This window comes from Gadus chalcogrammus, chromosome 1 (genome assembly GCF_026213295.1).
Source record: "Gadus chalcogrammus isolate NIFS_2021 chromosome 1, NIFS_Gcha_1.0, whole genome shotgun sequence".
Classification (NCBI taxonomy): domain Eukaryota; kingdom Metazoa; phylum Chordata; class Actinopteri; order Gadiformes; family Gadidae; genus Gadus; species Gadus chalcogrammus.
This window is the reverse complement of record NC_079412.1, coordinates 20,182,380-20,201,309: the sequence shown is the minus strand read 5'-3', so window position 1 is coordinate 20,201,309 and position 18,930 is coordinate 20,182,380. Positions and strand designations below refer to the sequence as shown.

General features: G+C 50.8%; 1 protein-coding gene across 1 annotated transcript in view; it reads left to right on the top strand.

The window, feature by feature from the left end:
• itchb (itchy E3 ubiquitin protein ligase b) overlaps positions 1-18,629 on the top strand; it is a 28,094-nt gene extending 9,465 nt beyond the window's left edge. Inside the window, exons 5-25 of the mRNA XM_056589212.1 lie at positions 4,055-4,189; positions 4,365-4,410; positions 5,138-5,328; positions 6,799-6,903; positions 6,971-7,127; positions 7,443-7,538; positions 8,386-8,560; positions 9,434-9,491; positions 9,946-10,030; positions 10,410-10,538; positions 11,998-12,070; positions 12,251-12,322; positions 12,780-12,868; positions 13,671-13,830; positions 14,366-14,499; positions 15,887-16,027; positions 16,240-16,360; positions 16,578-16,682; positions 17,056-17,152; positions 17,345-17,417; positions 18,274-18,629. Coding sequence (XP_056445187.1) covers positions 4,055-4,189; positions 4,365-4,410; positions 5,138-5,328; positions 6,799-6,903; positions 6,971-7,127; positions 7,443-7,538; positions 8,386-8,560; positions 9,434-9,491; positions 9,946-10,030; positions 10,410-10,538; positions 11,998-12,070; positions 12,251-12,322; positions 12,780-12,868; positions 13,671-13,830; positions 14,366-14,499; positions 15,887-16,027; positions 16,240-16,360; positions 16,578-16,682; positions 17,056-17,152; positions 17,345-17,417; positions 18,274-18,373 — 2,342 coding nt within the window. The 3' untranslated portion in view covers positions 18,374-18,629. The remainder of the gene's footprint in view (positions 1-4,054; positions 4,190-4,364; positions 4,411-5,137; positions 5,329-6,798; positions 6,904-6,970; positions 7,128-7,442; positions 7,539-8,385; positions 8,561-9,433; positions 9,492-9,945; positions 10,031-10,409; positions 10,539-11,997; positions 12,071-12,250; positions 12,323-12,779; positions 12,869-13,670; positions 13,831-14,365; positions 14,500-15,886; positions 16,028-16,239; positions 16,361-16,577; positions 16,683-17,055; positions 17,153-17,344; positions 17,418-18,273) is intronic.
• Positions 18,630-18,930: the final 301 nt, after the last annotated feature.

The window sequence follows — 18,930 nt, the reverse complement described above, 5'->3', positions numbered from 1 at the left end:
GGTCGGACAAACACCGGGCCATGGCAGGATGCGGTGCAGTGACGCCAGGTCACGCACGCACGCACGCCTGCTGCTTCATGCGTGTCTCAATCTCTGACTTATCTCGGCGGACGGCTTGACTTATTACCCAGAATGCAGTATGCAGACCACCCGTTGCCAAACTGTTAAAGAGTAGACAAATACACGCGGCCTAGTGGTTAGCCGCGGATGTCATCACAAAGCACTACTATTTACAGGAAGTCAACTGGGTCATGCGACTGTATTAGAAGCCATCACACCGTATTTACCGAGCAACACTGCAGTATTATTATTTTCTCCTCTCTACATATCTATATTGTTTTCAACAAGCCAGGTTGTCAATGTGGTTAGGAAAGAATGCACTATGCCACACATGCTGCCACGCTCTCATGCACACTCTCGTGCACTCTGTCAGGCACACCCTGCTCTCACGCACACTCTTACGCATACTCTCTGCTCTCACGCACACTCTCTGCTCTCATGCACACTCTCTGACACGCGCTCTCGTGCACGCTCCGTCATGCACGCTCTCTGCTCTCATGCACTCAATCTGCGCTCACGCACGTTCTCATGCTCACTCTCATGCAAACTCATGCACACTCTATGCTCTCGCGTACACTCTGCTCTCATACACACTCCCTGCTCTCACGTACACTCTCTCACACACGCTCTCGTGCACGCTCTCTGCTCTCATGCACACTCTGTTCTCACGATCACTCTGCTCTCATGCACTCTCTGCTCTCATGCACGCTCTCACGCACGCTCTCTGCTCTCATGCACACTCTGTTCTCACGATCACTCTGCTCTCATGCACTCTCTGCTCTCATGCACGCTCTCACGCACGCTCTCTGATCTCCCGCTCTTTTCTCTCGTGCACGCTGGCCGTCTCACTCCTGATGTGAATGTCACATGTCAGGGTGCGACATGTGCTCCCCCCCGCTGCTGCGCCCTAATCACGTTTGTGTCAACTCTTAACGAGCGTTGGTTAATTGGACAGGAAATTGGCCCCAGATTGAACCGTTTAACGGGGAAACAATTATGTGTCTCCTCATTTCCCTACGGGCCTAATTGCTGTTGTTATGGGGTCTTGCCTTTCTTCTGGGGCTAATGAATGGTTGTGTTATGGTGTCCTGTCCTCCCTTTGGGGCTAATGAATGGCTGTTTTTGTTGTCAACATTTTGCTGAGTGTGTGTGTGTGTGTGTGGGTGTAATCTAATACTAAGCCCTGGAGGGCTCGGTTACACAGAACTACTATATTTACCTTGTCGTGTGTGTGTGTGTGTGTGTGTGTGTGTGTGTGTGTGTGTGTGTGTGTGTGTGTGTGTGTGTGTGTGTGTGTGTGTGTGTGTGTGTGTGTGTGTGTGTGTGTGTGTGTGTGTGTGTGTGTTCTTTGCTGCACATCTAACATCTCTTTCTCTCCAGTCGGGTCTGACTGTACAGTCTCACCTTGTAAATATCTCACCTTGCACCCCTATTATTATTATTATATGTGTTGTTGTCCTAATTAGATGAGTCAAAAAACAACCTCTTTACTGGGCAGGCTTGTCTGCTGGTTACTCCCATGATGCACTGCAAATGATTGCGTCTTAGTTCATGGATGCCTAGCCAATAAACACTAATCCAGCGAACCAGGAAGTAAAGCAGCGCCGACATTGCTGAGTTGCTGGAATCACCAGACTTGCCGTGTTTTGCTACGGAGGTAGTGTGTTGGTCGCCGTAGGCGATTGTTGCTGATGCGAAATGTTCTCCATTTTCTTTAGTTTTTTTTAGTACATTAGCTGTTCAGTTATGCTGGGAAGAACATGCTGTGTCTGTGCAGGCCAGGCCTGTGAACCCTTCTTGCTGTTGCATCTTTAATTTTGTACAGTAGTCCTGCTGTATGGCTACAACACTTCCGTCGGCCTGCCACGCAGTCTCACACACATACAAGAATTTTGCCATCTTCTCTTATGGTTACTGACACATTATGGTACGAGTTCACTGCCTGTGAAAACCTCCAGACACATTTTAACCTGATGAGCTGATCTGCGATGGCGTGTAGTATCTGGCCAATCCATCCGGAGCTCATATAATTCTGACCTTCAATCAGTGCCCTGAAGTTTGCGTTCTGAAGCTCATCGTATGCCAGACGATTAATAAAAGAATCCTGAATACCTGGTGGTATTCAGGACATGTATTTTATTGCTACAACTGCTACAACTGGTCGTGGTTAGCTATTTGCAACTTGTGAAGCTTGTGAACATATTAGCAAACACAGCTAGTAATGGCAGCTAGGTTTTATTGTTGTCATCAATTAATACACATCTTAATACATTACGTTGTCAATAAATTACCTTCATCTGTAAGTTTTGGCCAGTGCCTGACATCATCTATCCAATTTTCCATGTTGTTGTTTATACCTGTCACTACGAAAAGTCCGCGAGCAGTATGCTTTTCACTGAAAAAAACATTAGAGGGCAGCGGCAAGTAACATTTCAGCAACGCAGCGATGGCGACAGGCAAAGATGGCGGCCCCCATAGATTTCGCGGCGGATTAGTGTCGAGGCTCTCAGAGGTCATGTGACCGTAGAAGAGGTTTTAGAGTAGACCCCGTCTAACGCGGAAAAGATTTTTTTGTGAAAACGAATACGTGTTGTGCGTTTGAGCCGACGGTCCTCACGGATCCGGCGTTACCGTTGGCCGAAAACACACTTTTTGTAAACCAGGTATGCGTTGTTGTCCTGTTCGAGGATAAGATCAAATCGACGTGCCTATGCTTTTTCCTTTTTCGGATGCGTGAAAACGCCAGATACGCAAACGATGACGTCATCGCCCCCCCACCAGGAGTGTAACGACCCGTCATTTATTTTTAGTTGATTTGTATTCTTTTTGTAGCTTTAAATACAGCCAACCAAGTATTTTCTGCTCAATCCAAAAGGTTTAAAAACTGCTTTCTCCGCCTCTTCTTCTTCTTTTATTGGTGGAGAACCAGCGCCACACAGTGGCCTTGAACATGTACTACAGCGCTCCTACAGCTAGATGTGTTCTCGCAATGAGTCCGTCTTAACGGAGATATTCCTACAAGATGGTTTTTTGCCCGTGTTGACGGGGCCTTAAAGCCCAGTGTCGATCCCTAACAAGGTGTGTACCCTTCCATCAGACCACACGCCCAGCTCGTATTGGACAAGGGCTAGGTCGCAGCACCCAGGGTACAGTAGTAGGAGGAGATTAGAGCAGAATGCAGCGTCAACACAATGGCCGCGTGTCAATAAAGGTTTCTATGAGGAGGGACGGCCCGGCCCTAGCCTGTCATCTCGGTGACTTCAGCGGAGAAGAATGTGTTCTCGGGGAGGAGGATATACTAAGCGGCCTGTCACAGGCGAGGAGCTCCGTCGCCATGGCTGCCGGCGTGGGGCTGTGTTGACGGTGTGATGTCATGATTGCGAGGTGCAATTGAAATCCTGCTGGTTTGGATTCCTGCTGTTCATTGGCCTAACTTTGTTTTTCTCTCTGTTTTGTCTCACACACCCTTCTTCCCTCTCACTCCCTCTCTCCCAACCCCACCCCCTCTCATCCCATCTCTTTCTCCCCCCCTCTCTCTCACCCCCGATCTCCCCCCTTTTTATCTTTCTCCTCCGTCTCCCCCCCTCTCTCTCCCCCCCGATCTCACCCCTTTTTATCTTTCTCCTCCGTCTCCCTCCCTCTCTCTCACCCCCGATCTCCCCCCTTTTATCTTTCTCCTCCGTCTCCCCCCCCTCTGTCTCATCCCCGATCTCCCCCCTTTTATCTTTCTCCTCCGTCTCCCTCCCTCTCTCTCACCCCCGATCTCCCCCTTTTATCTTTCTCCTCCGTCTCCCCCCCCCTCTGTCTCATCCCGTCGGTCACACCTCGATCTCACTCCTACTCCAAATTTCACTCGCTCTCTCGCCCTCCATCTCATAACTCCTCCCCCTCCCCCTCTCTCCCCGCCCCCGCCCACCCACGCATCTCTCTCCCCGGCCTCCCCTCTGCCCCCACCTGCCATCCATCTCTCTCCCCCCCCCCCCCCCCCCCCCAGTCTCTGAGGTGGTGCAGACTCTGAAGCTAAGCGCCGACCGGGAGCAGACGGACGTGGTGGGCGATCTGTCCGTCTGTCTGGACGGGATGACCGTGGACCCAGAGGCCTTCGCAGCAGCCCAGGCCAATCACCACGGTAACCCCCCCCCCCCCCCCCCTCCTGCAGTTTGACTCACCCCTAATGAGCCCCAGCCCTGGTGCTCAGACGTCGTGTGTCTGTGTGCATGTCACCAAGCGTAGTTTGAGCACCTGTTTTTACATGCTACAGTGATGGGATAGTGACTCCCATGTCTGTGTTTGTGTCCCCTCAGCTACGACGAACGGGGAACCCCAACACAACGGAGACCCCCCCGCGGGGTAAGGGGCGCTCCTCGGCTCACTTCGGGACCAAGGGCTCCGAGATTCGTTTTTAAAAACATAATTCATACTAAAACATGTGATTACCGAGATCATGTTGAGGAACTGAAACATGTGATACCTCCAACATTCTAAGGAACTGAAACATGCGATACCTAGAACATGCTAAGGAAATTAAACATGTCATACCTGGAACATGCTAAGGAACTTAAACATGGCATACCTGGAACATGCTAAGGAACTGAAACATGTGATATCTAGAACATGCTAAGGAACTGAAACATGTGATACTTAGAACATGCCAAGGAACTGAAACATGTGATAAACTACAACATGCTAAGGAACTGAAAGATGTGTTATAACCTAGAACATGTTAAGGACCTGAAACATGTGATAACCTACAGCATGCTAAGGGCATAAAGCTGTGTTTAACCTACAACATGCTAAGGACCTGCAGTACAGCTGTCATACCTCCAACATGCTAAGGGCATAAAGCTGTTTTTAACCTCCAACATGCTAAGGACCTGCAGTACAGCTGTCATACCTCCAACATGCTAAGGGCATAAAGCTGTGTTTAACCTCCAACATGCTAAGGACCTACAGTACAGCTGTCATACCTCCAACATGCTAAGGGCATAAAGCTGTGTTTAACCTCCAACATGCTAAGGACCTGCAGCACAGCTGTCATACCTCCAACATGCTAAGGCCCCGATCTGTTTCTGTTCAGGCGCAGCCGGGACGGCTCCCCGGCGCTGGACGAGCTCGAGTACCGCTCATCCCCGAAGGCCCGGCACGCGGTCAACGGCACAGGCTCCTCCCCCTCCCCCTCGGTGACATCAGAGGGCACCCGCCCCCTCCGCCCCCCCAGGCCCTCCAGGCCGCCTCCCCCGACGCCCCGCAGACCCGCCGCCTCGCCAGGTGAGAGGTCGTGTGGGTGTGGCCCGCGTCGTGACCTGTCTGGCCTCCAGCCTCTAACAGTGTAAACGAATGGACCAATCAGGGCTCGGGGGGGGAGGGACTTGTAGTTCAGGGCGAAGCAAGGACCACGAAACTCTGGATTCTACAGAATTTCACAATGGCCGCCCCCGAGAGGAGTGTAGCAATCCAAACCTTTTTATCTGGATGACACAGAATTACAACACTGAGAGATGAACCGCGCCCATATAAGGAAATCAATGGCTGCCCAGCCAAAGCAAGACTTGCGCTCATTGAACCTCTCTACTTGTCTCTACTTGCGTTTATTAATAGAACTACGATGATCTCGTGTGATGGGGTTTGACCCCGGCCGAACGGATGAACCGTATCATTACACTTTTTACATTTTAAATTCAGGGCATTTAGCAGACGCTTTATCCAAAACTTTTATCCAAAGCGACTTGCAATTGTTCTTACTAGGGGTGTGCACGGGTACATGTGTACACGTGTAAATGGTTAGTAAATCTTAACCGTCTAGGAAAAATCAGTAAACGAAAACCGTAAAAAATTAATAATAATCACCGCGCCATTCGTTTCAATTGGAATCGCGGCGTTCTATACTTTCAACATTAGTGTACATATCTATAATTTGAAATTCGTCCCAACCTTTATAATAATAATAATTAACTTTATTTGAGGGCGCCTTTCATAGCACTCAAGGTCACCTTACAGGGCAGTGTTTAAAAAAAACACAATCAACAATCATAAAAAACACAAGAACAAGATACATTGAAACAATTTACACAAGTGGGGTGAAATGGGTGGGAGTCAATGAATTAGATTGAATATGTCAGCTTAGAAAGATGTGTTTTTAGACGGGACTTAAAAGTGGAGAGAGTGTCAGAGTTACGGATGTGGTATATGGTTTGTTATGCCACAGATACTATCGGGTCTATAGCATATATAACCGCGTTGTCTGATCACAGTTGAATGTAACAGTAAGCTGACGACATCGCAAATTAACCACACGGAGATAACCATGGCAACCGGTCAAACAAATGTTCCTTTTGCGATCATTCTGCGGGCGCGTCCGCCCGTGTAGATACACAAATAATCCCCCTATAGCGCGACTGCGGCCCACTTCAAAAAAAATAATGAAAAAATCATTCATTAATAAAAAAAAAAAACTTCACCGTGTCCGCGAACAAAAAAAAAGAGGACGTGTAACCGTTTACATTTTTTTGTAACCGTTCACACCCCTGGTACGTACACACATTCACGGCAGAGTCGACCATACGAGCCATCTCGTCCGAAACAGGGCGGCGTCTCGCTCAGGGACGCCTCGACCGAGCCGGGGATCGAACTAGACGCTAGTTTCGATCTCCGGCGGACGCTGTGGACGCTCCAGCAAGCCCCCTCCGTCCACCCGTGTGTTAACAGACTCTCCCCGGCCCCCCCCCCCCCCCCCCCCAGTGTCCTCCTCCAACGGCTCCTTGGCGGCAGACTCCAGCGAGGGCCCGTCGGGCTCCGACACGCCGGTCCGGGCCCCCGCAGCGGCGGCGGCGGCGGTGGCCAGCGGCCCCACGGCCCCCGCTGCCCCCGCGGCCCCCGCTGCCCCCGCTGCCCCCCGCTGCCCCTGCCTCAGACACCCAGGGCCCCCCCGCCGGGAACCCCCCCGGGCCCCCTGGGTGTGGGTCCGGGTCGGGGGCCATCGCTAAGCCGGCCTCCGCCGGCGGCGTGGTGGCTAACCCCGCGGCCACGCCCCGGGCCCCTGCGGTCAACACGGGGCCCCTCCCTCCTGGGTGAGTGGATCGGTGTTATAATGGTCTTCATTATGGTGACAGGTGGTGTATATAGGGCTCTGTTTACTTCACGTCCATCCCTCTCGACTGATGATTGGTTGTTGTGGTCATGTGGGTGTGTCTGGGCTGATCTGATTGGTTATTGTAGTGATGAGGTTGGGTCTGGGCTGATCTGATTGGTTGTTGTGGTCATGTGGGTGTATCTGGGCTGATCTGATTGGTTGTTGTAGTGTTGAGGTTGGGTCTGGGCTGGTCTGATTGGTTGTTGTGGTCATGTGGGTGTGTCTGGGCTCATCTGATTGGTTGGTGTTCTAGGTGGGAGCAGCGGGTGGACCTGAACGGCAGGCTGTACTTCGTGGACCACGTGGAGAAGAGGACCACGTGGGAGCGGCCAGAACCACTGCCTTCTGGGTAAAGACGGCCGCCATCTTGGGTCCTGTCCTTCTTAAAGCAGCCCATCTCTAAGACAACATGGAACTGAAATGGGCTTTTTGGCCGCTCCTGATAGTATCTATCATCACAACCCATCAGTTAAGATGGGTTATGATGATATATAACTATATTGTGACGAGACAATCTCTAGTATCATAACCCATCGCCCCTCATCTGTCTGGCCTGGATGTAATCTAACAGTGTGATGGTGGTGAGTAGCTCTTCAGTAGATGTTCCATACTGAGGAGGTGTATTAAAGAGACGGACGAGCTAGAGCTTGAATAAGCCCTGAGTGGTTAAGTGTCTCCGTAATGTAAAGGAGGTATCGTGTGGTTCCTATGAATGTTTAACGTACCGTAGACTGGTACTCTGTGTTCCATGGTGTCAGCAGGCCTGGGATCTCTCCTGCACGCTAATGCGAGCGGGGTTCCTTAACCTCTCACCAACGCTTGGTTACTCTTTAAGACAACATGACGATCGGACCTTCGTCCCTCCCCCGTTCACACACTCACCCACTCTCTTCCGCTCTCTGTCTCCCCCTCTTCCTCTCTCCTCCCCCTTCTCTCTCTGCTTCTCTCTCTCTCTCTCTCTCTCTCTCTCTCTCTCTCTCTCTCTCTCTCTCTCTCTCTCTCTCTCTCTCTCTCTCTCTCTCTCTCTCTCTCTCTCTCTCCTCCCCCTCTCCCTCTCCCTCTCCCTCTCCCCCCCTCCCCCCATCTCTCTGCTTCTCTCTCTCTTCACTTATTTTCTCTCTTTCCTCTCCCCTCCTCCCCCTACCTCACACCTCTTCCTCTCCCCTCCTTTCCCTCCCTCCCCCCCCCCCCCCCAGCTGGGAGCGTCGTGTGGACCCCATGGGCCGTGTGTACTTCGTGGACCACATCACGCGCACCACCACGTGGCAGCGCCCCACCATGGAGACGGTGAGGAACTACGAGCAGTGGCAGCACCAGCGCAGCCAGCTGCAGGGCGCCATGCAGCAGTTCAACCAGAGGTTCATCTACGGGGTGAGTGGGGGGGGGTGGCGCTGTGGGGGCGTACTAGTCCTGTGGGGGAGGGGGGGGGGGGGGAGATATGTTAAAAACATGGCCTGGATGTCTCATGTTTGCACTCTGCGGTGAGAGACGGAACGGGATCTCGTTAGGATGGTCTCATGAGATCCCGTTTGGAGAACGGGAACGGGATCTGAGACGCGGAACGGGATCCGGTCAGGGCGGTCGCACGAGATCACGTTCTGTTTCTCACAAGATCACGTTCTGTTTCTCGGAACGGGATCTCGTGAGACCATCCTGATCACGCGAGATCACGATGGTTTAACAAGATCATCGTGGTCTAACGAGATCACGGTGGTCTAACGAGATCACGGTGGTCTAACGAGATCACGGTGGTCTAACGAGATCACGTGGTCTAACGAGATCACGGTGGTCTAACGAGATCACGGTGGTCTAACGAGATCACGTGGTCTAACGAGATCACGTTCTGTTTCTCACTGCAGAATCCGCTTTTTGATGGACGGGACGGAGCAATCAAAACTGTTATTCTGCTCCCATATCTTTAAACCAAAACTTGTTTTTTGTTGTGTGTTGTTCTTCATCTTGTCTGTAAACTGAGCCAGTATGTATAAGACGATCCTCTGTCAAACGGACAATGGAGACCTCAGTCTGATTTCAAATCAGATTCAGACCTTTCCATCTCCGGAAGGTTCCGGGTCCAAACCCCGATGTCCGCGGTCTTAGCTGTAGGCCTCGTCCTTGAGCAGGAGGTCCTCACCCCCACGCTCCTGGGGGGACGGGCCGATGAGAGCGTGGCCCTCATGTCAGTAGCTGAGTGTGACGCGGAGGTGTTGAGTCTGGATAAATTGGCCCTCTGTGTTTGTGAAGCAGGACCAGGTGCCCGCGGCGCAGAGTGACCCCCTGGACTCCCTGCCACTCGGATGGGGTGAGCACCGCACACACCCACACTCAGTTACACCCACACTCAGTTACACCCTCACTCAGTTGCACCCACATTCAGGGCGTAAGCGGACGCTTTTATCCAAAGCGACTTACCGCTGTCGGTGCAGTAGGGATGGAAACAAGTGCAAAGAACCTAACAATCACTAGGTTAACCCAATCCCCGTGCACAAGAAAGATAGACAGGATAAGATGCTACACAATGCTAAGTACTTTTTTTTGTGCCAGGATGTACAACGTACATTTAGTGCGTACATTAAGTGCGGGGACGTACAACATACAATAAGTGTTGGAGGTTGGAGGCCGAGGTTAAATGCGGTGGGGGCGGCAATGTTGTGGGGTTAAACGCGGTGCAGGCGGCCATGTTGGTGTAGGCGGCCATGTTGGTGCAGGCGCCTCCCAGGTCCTCACCGGCGGCCATGTTTGTTGTGTGTTTGCAGAGAAGAGGACGGACAGCACGGGCCGGGTCTACTTCGTTCACCACCAGACACGGACCACCCAGTGGGAAGACCCTCGGACGCAGGGGTCAGTGCGCGTGTGTGTGTTTGTGTCTTTGTCTGTGTGTGTGTGTGTGTTTATATTTATCTCATTGCCTATGTTTGTCTCTGAGTGCACCTTTTGTGTGTCTGTATTTCTGTGTCGTGTCTTTATCTTGCCTATGTGTCCGTATATCTTGTGTGTGTGAGTGTACATCGTTTCTAACTGTGTATATCTTGTGTGTGTCTCGTCCATGTGTGTGTGTATACCTTTAATACACGTTAATACGTGTGTGTATCTTGTATGAATGTGTCTGTCTGGTATTAACGTGCGTGTTCATTTGTGTAGCTGTTACTAATGTGTGTATCTGTGTGCATCTTGACCTAATGTGTGTGTCCATGTGTATCTTGTGTTTGTGTGTGTGCAGGCTGCTGAACGAGAAGCCCCTTCCCGAGGGCTGGGAGATGAGGTTCACGGTGGACGGTATCCCCTACTTCGTGGACCACAACCGTCGGGCCACCACCTACATCGACCCCCGCACCGGGAAGTCCTCCCTGTAGGTCCCTCCCCCACACCCTTCACACCCTCAGGGGAGCTTTCACCCTCTAGTCATACTCTGGGGGGGTCAGACGGTCCCACTCCCTCTAGTGGACCTAAACCGCTTCTAAACGGCATAGAAGAATACGTGCTGGCAATTCATCACTCAGTCCCTCCAGAAAAACGTGATTATGCGATCGCATAATTCAACGCATAATCTGCATATTCAAGCGGGGGCCGCATTTTTTTCCAATATGCCGCACGCATAAATTGCAGATTTCCGCGCAAAATATGCGGGGCTTGCATGATTTCATAATCCCCACAATTTTGTTGGAAAAAAGTCACATATATCTTAGCAGAAAGTTGAAAAATGTTGCGTTTACTTCACACAAGAGCAGCCTTTTCCCTCTGTTGCCATGGGAACGTTATGAAGTGACGTATTTACGCGACGTGAACGTCATCGAAAAGCTGAATTTTCAAGTTCCCGCATTTTTTCTGAAGTTCCCGAAATTTTTTGCAAGTTCCCGCATTTTCTTCGTTTAAAATTGCATAAATATGCCGCGTATTTCTCCGCATTTTTTAAGAAAACGTGCCGCATAATCAAGGTTTTTTGGCCGCAACAATAAAAAAAAAAACGCAGTGTTTTTCTGGAGGGACTGATCAGTGTGTCAAACTATCATCTCAATCAAACGTATACTTATAGATGGGTGTCTTAGGTCGACTTTGATGGTTCATCAATCGTATTCACCATTCTTGTTAGTCACGTAGTAATGGAGCTCACCTAGGGGTTGTTTTGGGAGTGTATGGCTGAAGTGTGACCCAGAGCGAGAACACGAGTACATAAAGGACACGTGATCTATGTAAACACGGCATTAACATGCCCTGCACAATGCATCATGTCACGGAAGCACCCGTCAGATCATAAACAAAACGCGTCATCATTTAGCAGCTCATTTAGCAGCTCATTTAGCAGCTCGTTTAGCAGCTCCCTACCGCTAATGAATGTGGGATATCAGGGCAGGACGCTGATGTGTTTAGACTCTAGTGAGCAAGGCTGTTGACTTGTCAGCCTCTGCCAGTGTCTGGGGTGTAGTTAAGCGTTCGCAGACTAACCTGCTGAAACAGGTTAGGTGTCTTCTTCCGGCCAGCGCGTGAAGGCTCAGAGTGTTGTTCTCCGTGTAAAGTCTTCGACGCTCCGTTGCAGAAAAAAACGCACTAGCTTGTTGGAAGGGTCTCCTGCTAAAATGTATTCTTTGAAACCGATTAAGGGTTACGTTATATGCAAGGTAAGCCTGTGAAAATACCCATTTTTAAGATCTTCCACTGCGTTTGATCGTCTTGTGTGTGTAGTCCAGGCTCAGTGAGCAATGTTCCTGATACAATGCTGGCCCTGTTAGCTCTCTTTGCATTCCACTCCTCTGTCTAACTTCCTCCCCTCTTCTCTCCCCCCTCTCTCTCTCTCCCTCTCTCCCCCACAGTGAGAATGGTCCCCAGATCACGTACGTGCGCGACTTCAAGGCCAAGGTCCAGTACTTCCGCTTCATGTGCCAGGTAGGCTCCTCTTGGTGTTCATACGGGTGCGCCATGACGTCACCTGACTCTGATTTTGCACAGCGAGGTGCACAGATCTGACCCGAGATCAGTTCAGGGTTCTCTAGGACCCCATGCAGTGTCCGTGCTCTCCCGCTGAAAACACGACAACAAACGGACGCTGTGCTCTTGTCCCTGCAGCAACACTCGATGCCTCAGCACATCAAGATCACCGTCTCCAGGAAAACTCTGTTTGAGGACTCCTTCCAACAGGTGAGTCCTCGTTCCTGGTGTGTCAGAGCTCACAGGCAAAGGTCGGAATCGGTGTCTCCATGGAGACCCCCACCCACCCCCCGCTTAGGCACTTATTGTATGTGTGTACGTCCTGGCACTTAATGTACAGACTTATTGTGTGACATAGTTCCTGGCACTTATAAATAGTACCTTGCGTCGTGTAGCATCTTATCCTTGCTATCTTTGATGTATAAGGGGAATGGGTTAACCTAGCGATTGTAAGTGCTTGGCACTTGGTTCTATGAACATCCTTACTGTTCCAGACAGAGATGTATATTGTTGCTTCTCTTTCCTCTGACAAAGGTACTTGTTGTAAGTCTCGTTGGATAAAAGCGTCTGCTAAATGCCCTCAATGTAAACTTAAATGACACCCAATGCCTCCTGCCTGACCTCTGACCCCATGACCTCTGAACTCATGACCTCTGACCTCTCTCAGATCATGAGCTTCAACGCCCAGGACCTGCGCAGGAAGCTGTGGATCATCTTCCCTGGGGAAGAAGGTCTGGACTATGGAGGCGTGGCCAGGCAAGTGTTCCGCTGTTAACCCCGCCTCCTTTAGTAGGTGTGGCCATGCAAGTGTTCCGCTTTTTAAACCCCGCCTCCTTTGGAATGGTGTGGCCAGGCAAGGGTTCCGTTGTTAACCCCGCCTCCTTTAGTAGGTGTGGCCAGGCAAGTGCTTCTAACCCCGCCTTCTTTAGAAGGCGTGGCCAGGCAAGTGCTGTTAGCCCCGCCTCCTTTAGCAGGCATGGCCGCTAAAGGAGAGTTCCGCTGTTAACCCCTCCTTCTTTACCCCTGGCAGCATAATCCACCTGTAGGCAGTGAGACAAAAGGGAGTGCTACATGTTCTACTGGGCTAGAGGGGTGGGGGAATGAGTGAGTGAGTGAGTGACACACCGTATGAGTTTGAGTGACAGAGTGACATAATTATGTTAAAGACGTTTTGGATCCGTGCTGCCAAATTCAGCATTTCGTGCCCAGGTTGTATTTTGTCACGCACGACAATTCCGGGAGTTCTTCTCTTGTCAAAACAAGTCAACAAAAACGTTCTCCACCCCTTGTGAGTGACGATAGTGGTATGGCCCGTGTCTAACAGTGGAAAGCCAACTGTAACCCCATTTCGGTGTGTAACCGTGTTTCTTAACTGCCATGTAAATCCTAGGTAACCTGATCAGCATTCGATTCGACCGTTTGTACCGTATTATCATCATCGTAACACGTTGAAGGAATTGACTCTGAGCATGACTCAAGCGGTCAGATATTCGCTACGGTATCAAGGCTTTTATTGTGAAATGTTAAGTATTTTATTTTGAAATGCCTCCTCGTGCAGAGAGTGGTTCTTCCTGCTGTCCCACGAGGTGCTCAACCCCATGTACTGCCTGTTCGAGTACGCCGGCAAGGACAACTACTGCCTGCAGATAAACCCCGCCTCCTACATCAACCCTGACCACCTCAAGTACTTCCGCTTCATCGGGCGCTTCATCGCCATGGTAACGCTCCCACGCTCACGCATGCGGGGGGATGGGGCTTTGTAGGAATGTGACAGGGTTGAACCCCACCAAATTGTTCACTTTTAGAGTGAATTGTAAAGTTTATTATAAAGTGACTTGTAAAGTGTCTCGTAGAGTGTCTTGCAGAGTGACTTGTAAAGTTTATTATAGAGTGACTTGTAGAGTGACCTGTAAAGTTTATTGTAGAGTGACTTGTAGAGTGACTTGTAAAGTGTCGTGACCATTAGTTAGTATAAGCTTACGTTAGCGCGCTAGCGTTAGGTTTAAGCTAAAGTTAGCATGCTAGCGTTCGGTTTAACCTAATGTTAGCGCGCTAGCGTTAGTTCAAGCTAACATTAGCGTGCTAGCGTTAGGTTTAACCTAACGTTAGCACGCTAGCATTAGGTTTAAGCTAACGATGAGGTGCTGGCGTTGAACGTATCCAAGCATTAACCTTAAGGCGTCTCGCTGGTGTACCAACGTTAAAGTGTGCCGGTGCATTAAGCGTCTACCTGCGTGCGTTCCCCCTCGCCAGGCGCTGTTCCACGGCAAGTTCATCGACACAGGCTTCTCGCTGCCCTTCTACAAGCGCATGCTGAACAAGCCCTGGGCGCTGAAGGACCTGGAGTCCATCGACCCCGAGTTCTACAACTCCCTCATCTGGATCAAGTAGGTCCCCAACGCACCCGGTCTCCTGTTTGATAGTGTTGGTGGTTGATAGTGTGTTAGTGGTTGATAGTGTGTTAGTGGTTGATAGTGTGTTACTGGTTGATAGTGTGTTAGTGGTTGATAGTGTGTTAGTGGTTGATAGTGTGTTAGTGGTTGATAGTGTGTTAGTGGTTGATAGTGTGTTAGTGGTTGATAGTGTGTTACTGGTTGATAGTGTGTTAGTGGTTGATAGTGTGTTACTGGTTGATAGTGTGTTACTGGTTGATAGTGTGTTGGTGGTTGATAGTGTGTTACTGGTTGATAGTGTGTTACTGGTTGATAGTGTGTTAGTGGTTGATAGTGTGTTACTGGTTGATAGTGTGTTAGTGGTTGATAGTGTGTTACTGGTTGATAGTGTGTTACTGGTTGATAGTGTGTTAGTGGTTGATAGTGTGTTACTGGTTGATAGTGTGTTACTGGTTGATAGTGTGTTGGTGGTTGATAGTGTGTTGGTGGTTGATAGTGTGTTGGTGGTTGATAGTGTGTTAGTGGTTGATAGTGTGTTACTGGTTGATAGTGTGTTACTGGTTGATAGTGTGTTGGTGGTTGATAGTGTGTTAGTGGTTGATAGTGTGTTACTGGTTGATAGTGTGTTACTGGTTGATAGTGTGTTACTGGTTGATAGTGTGTTGGTGGTTGATAGTGTGTTAGTGGTTGATAGTGTGTTGGTGGTTGATAGTGTGTTGGTGGTTGATAGTGTGTTGGTGGTTGATAGTGTGTTAGTGGTTGATAGTGTGTTACTGGTTGATAGTGTGTTGGTGGTTGATAGTGTGTTAGTGGTTGATAGTGTGTTAGTGGTTGATAGTGTGTTGGTGGTTGATAGTGTGTTAGTGGTTGATAGTGTGTTAGTGGTTGATAGTGTGTTAGTGGTTGATAGTGTGTTAGTGGTTGATAGTGTGTTAGTGGTTGATAGTGTGTTACTGGTTGATAGTGTGTTAGTGGTTGATAGTGTGTTAGTGGTTGATAGTGTGTTGGTGGTTGATAGTGTGTTACTGGTTGATAGTGTGTTGGTGGTTGATAGTGTGTTAGTGGTTGATAGTGTGTTGGTGGTTGATAGTGTGTTGGTGGTTGATAGTGTGTTAGTGGTTGATAGTGTGTTACTGGTTGATAGTGTGTTACTGGTTGATAGTGTGTTGGTGGTTGATAGTGTGTTAGTGGTTGATAGTGTGTTACTGGTTGATAGTGTGTTAGTGGTTGATAGTGTGTTACTGGTTGATAGTGTGTTACTGGTTGATAGTGTGTTTGATGGAGAATGCATCTGTGCTCTTCGGAATAACGTGTTTGATAGTGTGTTAGATGTTGTGTTAGATGATGTGTGTTAGATGATGAATGTACTTGTGCTCCTCAGGGATAACGACATCGAGGAGTGCTGTCTGGAGATGTACTTCTCGGTGGATAAGGAGATCCTGGGGGAGATCACCACCCATGACCTGAAGGATGGGGGCGGAGACATCCAGGTCACGGAGGAGAACAAGGAGGAGTACATCAGGTGAGGCTCTCTCTCACTCTCACTCACCTTCTCCCACTCCCTGTCTCTGTTTCACTCTTTCACCCCGTCGCTCTTACCTCACTCACTCACTCGTGTGTGTGTGTGTGTGTGTGTGTGTGTGTGTGTGTGTGTGTGTGTGTGTGTGTGTGTGTGTGTGTGTGTGTGTGTGTGTGTGTGTGTGTGTGTGTGTGTGTGTGTGTGTGTGTGTGCAGGCTGGTGGCAGAGTGGCGTCTGTCCCGGGGCGTGGAGGAACAGACCCAGGCCTTCTTCGAGGGCTTCAACGAGATCCTCCCCCAGCAGTACCTGCAGTACTTTGACGCCAAGGAGCTGGAGGTAAGGGGGGGGGGCTCCAGGAGTGTCATTACCTGTGTTATCCAGGTGATGTGTGTGTGTGTTGTCCAGGTGATGCTGTGTGTGTGTGTGTTCTCCAGTAGATGCTGTGTGTGTGTGTTCCCAAGGTGATGCTGTGTGGTAATAGTGTGTGTGTGTGTGTGTTTGTTCCCAGGTGATGCTGTGTGGTAATAGTGTGTGTGTGTGTGTGTGTTCCTAGGTGATGCTGTGTGGCATGCAGGAGATCGACCTGGCCGACTGGCAGAGGAACACGATCCTCCGTCACTACGCCCGGGGGGCAAAGCAGATCAACTGGTTCTGGCAGGTCGGCAGATACACCACCTCCGCCTTCTAACGCCTGCACCACCTCCACCTAACGCCTGCACCACCTCCACCTAACGCCTGCACCACCTCCACCTAACGCCTGCACCACCTCCACCCTCTAACATCTGCACCACCTCCACCCTCTAACATCTGCACCACCTCCACCCTCTAACATCTGCACCACCTCCACCCTCTAACATCTGCACCGTCTCCACCTTCAAACTTCTGCAAACATCTGTAGATTATATCCAGAAGCAGTGAATTAACGTGTGTGTGTGTGTGTGTGTGTGTGTGTGTGTGTGTGTGTGTGTGTGTGTGTGTGTGTGTGTGTGTGTGTGTGTGTGTGTGTGTGTGTGTGTGTGTGTGTGTGTCAGTTGATGAAGGAGATGGACAACGAGAAGCGGATGCGGCTGCTGCAGTTCGTGACGGGCACCTGTCGTCTGCCAGTGGGGGGCTTCGCCGACCTCATGGGTGAGTCCCCGGACATGCCCCCCCCCCCCCCCCCCCCCCTGCTCTAAAGGGGGCGGGGCCAAGAGAGGAACACACCTGGCTCCGCCCAGAAGTTTAAACCTTGAATTTGCTGGGAAAGCTGGAACATTAGAGGGAATGTCGCGGGAGAGTTTTGATGACGTTGTTTGTTTGCGACTCTGTCGTGATGTGCAGGGAGCAACGGCCCCCAGAAGTTCTGCATCGAGAGGGTGGGCCGGGAGAACTGGCTGCCCAGGAGTCACACCTGGTAGGTAGACGTACCATTAAGAACCCATGGGTTAGAGAGTTTTGTAGGTTTGAGAGTTGTAAAGAGAAAACAGTAAAGAGCAGACGGGACAGAAAATGAACAACCCAAAAGTATCCTCCTTCTCTCCTCCCTCCCTCTCTGCTCCTCCCCCCTCCCTCTCCCTCCTCCCTCCTCCCTCTCCCTCCCTCCCTCCCTCTCCCCCCTCTCTGCCTCCACCCTTCCTCTCCTCCCTCCCTCCCTCTCCTCCCTCCCTCCCCCTCCCTCCCTCCCCCTCCCTCCCTCCTCCTCCCTCCCTCCCTGCCCCCCCCCCTCTGCCTCCTCCCTCTGTATCTCTGATATTGGACGGAGAGGTTTGACCTCTGATGTCATCGCCCCGGGGTTGGTGTTCTCACCATGGACCCATGACATCACTGGTCCGACCTTTCCCCAATTGTTCTGGGAAACACACTGAGTTGATGTTTCGCAGAGCGAGATACAATTTTTTACATTTGCATTCAGGGCATTCAACAGAAGTTTTTATCCAGAGCGACTTACAATAAGTATATTTGTCAGAAGAAAGATAAAAAAACGATATATGGCTGTCGGTGCAGTAAGGATGTCTATAGAACCAAGTGCTAAGCACTAACAACCACTAGGTTAACCCGTTCCCTGTATGCAGCAAAGATAGCTAGGTCAAGATGCTCCACAATGGCGAGTACTGTTTTTAAGTGCAGGACGCCCAACACACAATAAGGGGGTACACCGAGTGAGTGCCAGGTTCCTGTCCCGCAGTGGGGAGCCTCTGGGGGGGGGGGGGGGGGGGGTGGACCTCGAGGTTGACCTCGAGGTTGACCCTGGGTGTGTTTGCGGTCCTCAGCTTCAACAGGCTGGACCTGCCGCCCTACAAGAGCTACGAGCAGCTGAAGGAGAAGCTGATGTTCGCTATCGAGGAGACGGAGGGCTTCGGACAGGAGTGACCCCCCGCACCCCCCCGCCCCCCCCCCCACTGGAGGAACACCGCGCCCCCAAGCCCGGGCTCGTGGTTTAAATCAGGGAGCCTATCGGACAGTAGGCGTGTGTCTGTCCGTCTGACCGTCTTGTCAGCCTATGTGTGCGTGCGTGCGTGCGTGTGTGTGTGTGTGTGTGTGTGGAGGGATCGAGTCTGTCCTAATAAACAACAGGGTGGTCCGCTCCTGTCACAGAATGTCCCCCAAAGTCTGCATGGACCCCGTCCCCCGTCCCCCCCTGTCCCCCCCCCACCCGCCCCCATTGTGACATCATCAAAACGGGACAGTGTCAGGCTGTCCAACGATGGACTCTTGATGCTGTGCGACGATTGGATCCCCGCTCCGGGCTCCGTCCTCTGATTGGCCGAAACTGAACGGAGAGAGACTTTGGAGTGAACCCAGTTTCCTGTTTCCTGTTTTGAAATGGTCCCATTCCTGATGGTCCCCCCCCCCCCCCCCCCCCCCCCCCCCCGAGGAGAGACAAGAGAGAGAGACCGGTCTGATAGGAGTCAATGGAGATCACTTCA